We start from the raw sequence: 6,000 nt of genomic DNA, 5'->3' as shown, positions 1-6,000 counted from the left end.
GCGTCTCCGTCTTCGCTCTGCACCGCCTCCCTCTGCAGCGTCTCCGTCTTCGCTCTGCAGCGTCTCCGTCTTCAGCGTCTCCGTCTTCGCTTTGCAGCGTCTCCGTCTTCAGCGTCTCCGTCTTCGCTCTGCAACGTCTCCATCTGCAGCGTCTCCGTCTTCGCTCTGCAGCCGTCGCCCCCCTGTGGCTGTAAATGTTTCAGCAGCTAGCTGCAGGTTTTGGGTCAGTGTGTCAGGGAGCGAGGCTTTGTGACAGGAAATCTCTTAGCTGCTCCTCAGAGCTGCAGAAGGATGTCGAGTCAATCAAACATTTATTTTTTGTGGTTTCATAACGCTTACCGAATGACTGCACCATGAATTATGATTTCATATTTAAACTAATGCTTAGAACAGTCTGTAGAAACATCTCTGCTTATCTACTTGAGTTCTTGTTACCAGACATTTGCTGATGCCTGCAAAGTCAGTTTATGAATATAGTTAATTTAAAAACAGGAAATGGTTGACCAAAGTGCGATAATAAAGACATAGGAATGAATAATCTGTGGAAACTCCTGCTTGGACAAAGTAGTCTCTACTTTGACATGAGTCAAAACTAAGACGGCCATCTTGTTTTAGCCCAGATTGGTAGCTGTGGATTTTAAACATGGAGTCAAAGATTTACCTGCTGGGCTCCAGATGGCCCATTTGAGCAGAATAATATGACTTCAGTCTTCTGTGATGCATCTATAAATTAGAAAAGATGATGAAAAAATTTAGATTAGCAAAAAGTTTTGGAACAGTCACACAAATATTCTCTTAAAGGGGCAGTATCATCTGCTAACATGAGGCTGCAGGATTGTTAGCGTCTCTCTGGAGCATGAAGGGAATGTTTGTGTTTTTTCCAGGAGGATTAATTCTGCCGGACAGTCGGAGAAACAACAGGCGTTCGCTGCAGAGCGTTTTTCTGCTGATGAAGGTTTTTGTTTTCCAGGTTTAGACTCAGATGATCAATGAAATCAAGCGGCTCGTTTGTTTTTTTCTGTCTTCGCTGTCTGTGTGACTCTGCACAGTGCTCAGGTTTTCCCCTGTGGTGGGACACAGACTTTACGAGCTTTATCTAACACCATCAGGATGGAGGCAGGCTGACTGCTGAGTGAACTCCTGGAAATCTGGTGTAGTTTTACTTTTTTAAGCTTTCAGTTTATCTTCACTACAAATCACTGATAGTTTCGGTTGTGATGATAAAATGATGAGAAAGTTGCAGCTTCCTGTGGATTTGAGAAGAAATAATTCGTCACGTTATCTGAAACCGTGCAATTGGTGTTTTCACACCACGAGGAAGAATCGCTGTAAAGTCAATCGCCTGGGTTTTTAAAATAATTTAATTTACTTTTAAATAAATAAGGCTGGTTTCAATGTTTTAAGAAGCAATGTCATGCTAATGTCATGCTAATGCTACACAATAACCTGAAATGAAAAATAATATTCTGCTTATTTCTATCTTCCAGGTTTGTCAGCAGCTGTGAAGAAGACGCATGCTTGTAAGTTTACTTTTGGGAATATTTATATATGGACTTTTGTAATTTTTCTAGGAATAGCAAAGATAAAACCATTTTTCAGTCATGAAAATGGATGTTTATTGAACTTGTTTTACATGGACAAAGTGATTCCAAAGAACAATTAACAGATAAAATCACCTTAATCTAATACTGATAAAAAAAGTTTATGTGGTGCAGAATTAATCGGCAGAATAATTGATTACTACTTTATCTGTTTTCTTGTGTTACAAAAGATCATTTTTATGTTTTTTATTCCATTGTTTTGCATTTGAACCTGCATATTGATGCATTTTATGCTGATTCTTGTTTTTTTTGTTTTTATTTTTACTTTATTTCAAACATTACATAGAGGATCTTTAACACATTGTCAAATATCACTATAATAGAAATAAAAATACAAATATAACCACAAACACTGACAATATTGGTGTTAAAGTCTGACAAACTTCAAAGTAGAACAAATAAAACAAAAAACAAAAGTTGAATTAATTTATGCATAAATGGAGAAATTATTATTATAGAAAGTTATGGACACTCCTGGCCATTCATTTCAAGAAACTGTCATAGGAAAACAGAGTGTCTTCAGTCAGACTCTTCTTCAGATGCACTGTAAAACAGACTGCTACAGGAGAGCTTTCCTGCCAACAGCCATATCTGCAATATCTCTATGAAGAATTTGAATTAATATAAGTTATGACAACATTTAATTTCCCTTTTGGATCAATAAAATATTTTTGAATTTGAAAATAAAACAATGTGTAATTTTTAGTTTATAGAAATATTCTTATTAACAAAAACTGTCAAAAGTAAGTTACACTTTTGTATTAAATCTGAGTAAATTTTTGGAACTTTTTGAAAAAGAAAAAAAAAATGCTGCTTTAGAAACAATGTAGCGCTTTCTCTGATTGGCCCAGAGGTTTGTGGGTGGGGCGTTCGGAACGGCGGGGGCGTGGTCAGCGCGATGACGTCACAGTCACTCGGATCCTCATGCTGTGCGGAGCAGCCAGAGGATGACAGAGCGGGAGGAGAGCGGCGCAGTTCACACGCAGCTCCCTCCATCAGTCTGGATTAATCTAAATATGTATTTTGTAATTTCTGCCATGAAAGGTGAGTTGGGCTCCGGCCTCGTCTCTCTGCTGTGAGTGTTTCGGTTTGTTCCTGCGTGGCTGCGCGGCGTTTCTCCCCGTTTGAACCCCGCGGCTGGTTGTTGACAGCGGAGCTGCTTATTTTGGGAGTCAGACTTTAAAGGAGAGGGTGATGTGAGACGATGTGTGTCGGACATGAATGTTCTGGAAGTGTTTCTCAGATCGGAGTGATTCGCTCTGAAGTTTTCTAGAAGCTTGTTTTTGTTCTGGTTTTGACTGAGAAATCTCACCAACTTCTGATTTTTGTGCCTTTAAGCAGCTGAAGTGACAACAAAGCGTCTCTGTTAGCGGTGGCGATGTGGACCGTATTTTGTGATAACGGTAAAAGTAACGATTCAGCACATTTTGCTGGATACAAAAGTTATTGTGATAAACAGTAATACTGTTGTTTCAAGTAATACAATGGTAATAATGCACGAACACATACACAAAGATTAATAAACTTTTAATTCTAATAAACATTTAACACTGGAACAGGAAGACATTTTAAATATTCCAAATAAATAAATAAACAAATAAAATGAACTATGAGTCTTCAAAAAATGACTAGATGAGATCAGACTGAAGACTTTTACCATCAAGTGTTTGGTATTAAGAAAGAGAAAAGTAAAATGATAAATCATGCAAATGGAAATTATTGAGCTCGTTTGAATTTATTAATTGATTTATTGATAATTCGACAGGCGTATGTAACTGTGTGCCACAGTAATTACAGTCCCACAAACACAAATAATGCTCTTGAAAAACATTCCCATGAATGATTTATATCACTGAGCTGCACATGGAAACTTCATTTTTAAATGTATTGATGTTCAATGAACAAACAGTGGAGAAAATAATCAAACTAACAATCACAAACAATTATGGCAATTTTGTTTTATTAAACACCATTAATTGGATTTATTACGATAAATGATAAATAAAACAATAAACAGCAAAAACAGAAGAGAATGTTTGTATTATTTTGGTGTTTCTGTATCAGTTTGTAGTTGGGGAATGCGGTTAAATGCGCATGAAAAATATCCACCGGTAAACAGAAAAACAGGCTGATTTGTGAGAGTTTCAGCACAAAGTGAAGAAACAAAATGTGTGAAGTTTGTGCAGGTGTGAGCGGCCTGAGTCAACAAAGTTGTATATTTTTTGAAGTGCATCTTGTACCTGTGGTGTTTTCCGTCTTTCAGATGGTTTCATTCTGGGAACGATGTTGTAGTTTGTGGTCTGTAATGAGACGAGACGTTTTCTGGTGGTTTTTCTTCTTCTCGCTCTTATAGGAAACTGATCTAGGGAGTGGATGTGCAGTGAGAGTAAGATATTTATCACTGAAAGCCTCTCAGCTGAACCCATTTCTTTATTTTCTTACTCCTTGTTTTCATTTTTTTCAGAATTTATTTATTCATTTTATTTTTAACTGAACCCTAGTATTTTTTTACTTTTCATTTTTATGTTATTCATTTATTTTCTAAACAAACAGCCATTTCTTCATTTTTTATTTAAAATATATTTTTTGTTTTAAATTAAACCCTACTTCTTTATTTTTCAGTTGTTATAGTTGTTTCTATTATTTTGCTCTTTCTTATTTTATATTTAATTATATTTTGTGAATCCTCCTCTTGAAAAGCGTTGTGTTTAGTCAGAGTTCGTTGAGTTCTGCAGGTTTCTAAGCCGTCCAGTCCAGAGTTTCACTCTGTGAGGGAAACAGCAGCAGGAGGCGTTCAGCCAGCTTGTTATGTCAGAGGATTACAACAGCCAGGAGATTATTTAACTGTTACTGGGAGGAAGAGGAGGAGGTGGAGGAGGAGGAAAAGGTGACATCATTTCAGTCTCAATAACTGAAATATAAGAAAAATATTTTTAACCTAAGAAATGTCTCCCCTTCAAATGTATCCCTTCATGTTTGTCAATTTTCAATAATAAATAACTGAATAAATGTTTAAAGTGCAAGAAATGAACTGAATAATAAAATAAAGTCACATTTTAATAATATTACCAAAAAAAGCCGATGTTGCCTAAAAACGTGCAGAAGAGCTGATCGTTTTCAGGATTTATCCACATCCACATCAGTCTGTTGTCATTCAGGAATTAGTCGCCTCCGCTCGTATAAATGGGAACAAAATGTTGTCATCCAGGAATTATTCATGGCTTTGCTTCATATGTTCTTGTTTCTTAAGCCTCTTTATTAATTAATCCAGTTTGCTTGTGGTGCGTTCAAGTGCACCAGGATTTACTGACTTCCATCTTTACTCTGATGTTTTCAGCAGCTCTTGGTTTGCAGTCGTGAGAAAAGATTCGGAAACTGAAGGCAGATTTGCAGCAGGAGGCTGTTTTTGTTGTTGTTGCAGGGAAACCTCGACTCGTTTCAGATCCTCGGCGCCGTCTGCACAGCCGTCTTTGATCTGAACCTTATTATTTCTTTAGAGCTCAGTTTGAGATAATTTATCCAACAGGGAATCGCTTCACCCGAGCTTCAGCGTTTCTGGAGTGAGCAGCGGTGGCTGTCGTGAAGTTCTTCCTGCTCATTAGGCTCCACTTAGCGCCGCTGTCCTGTTAATTACACTTTCTGGAACAGCATCCGAGTGCAGTGTCCACAGGGAGCAAATTTTAAAGTTCAAGTGTTGGATGCAGAATAAATCGTCTGCTTCAAGCTGCTGCACTGCAACAATATCAGTTTACCGGCTTATCAGCCTGCAGGCCATCGGATAAAGAAGGAATCTACAAAGGGTCATGAATACAATGATAAAATGGCAACAAAATGCTGCTTTCAAAAGATTTAAGAGGAAAACAAGCAGCAGATTTTTATGTATAAATTAATTAGTCATCTGCACACAGGTGGATACAGAAATAGTGGTTCAGTTTGAATGCATATGTGAACACCAAGCGGACCAGAGACCGCTCCAAAAGCAGGAAGTGAACTACAGTGCAGGGCATTCTGGGTAAATACAACCAAAACAAATGTGTTAGCTTAGCTTATGTCTTGTAGTCTTTAGACAAAGACAAAAGAGAAATCCTCCAACCGCTAAAATCTGATACCTGCATTTCTGTTTCCATTTGGAAGAAAGTTTTACTCAGTGTTTCCTTCAGTGGTTCTTGGTACAGCGCCCCCACAGGCCAGGAGGGGAAAAGGTTGGTTTGACTCAGAGCAGAGAAAGAACCACAGCAGCTGGAGGTGGAACAGATGATAAAACTTTGGTTCCAATTGAACCGAGTCTAACGGACAGTCAGGTGGGAAAACATCCTAAAAGGAGAAAAACACTAAAATTTGCCATCAATCGTCCCAAAATGTGACGTCAAACCATCTTTTCCTGCAATGATCAGAGAAA

At 37.9% G+C, this 6,000-nt stretch overlaps 1 protein-coding gene across 4 annotated transcripts in view; it reads left to right on the top strand.

Moving 5' to 3' along the window:
- LOC106949346 (nuclear receptor ROR-alpha-like) overlaps positions 1-6,000 on the top strand; it is a 68,609-nt gene that overhangs the window by 45,435 nt on the left and 17,174 nt on the right. For 2 of the 4 annotated variants that reach the window (XM_015035518.1, XM_015035517.1), the window contains exon 2: positions 1,488-1,520. In XM_015035518.1, coding sequence (XP_014891004.1) covers positions 1,488-1,520 — 33 coding nt within the window. Of the gene's footprint in view, positions 1-1,487; positions 1,521-2,523; positions 2,646-6,000 lie in introns of those variants that run through there. The other 2 variants (XM_015035521.1, XM_015035520.1) reach the window with 1 other exon arrangement.

This window comes from Poecilia latipinna, unplaced genomic scaffold (assembly GCF_001443285.1).
Source record: "Poecilia latipinna isolate Pla-1442-1.1 unplaced genomic scaffold, P_latipinna-1.0 Scaffold338, whole genome shotgun sequence".
NCBI lineage: Eukaryota > Metazoa > Chordata > Actinopteri > Cyprinodontiformes > Poeciliidae > Poecilia > Poecilia latipinna.
This window is presented reverse-complemented; position numbering and strand designations above follow the sequence as displayed.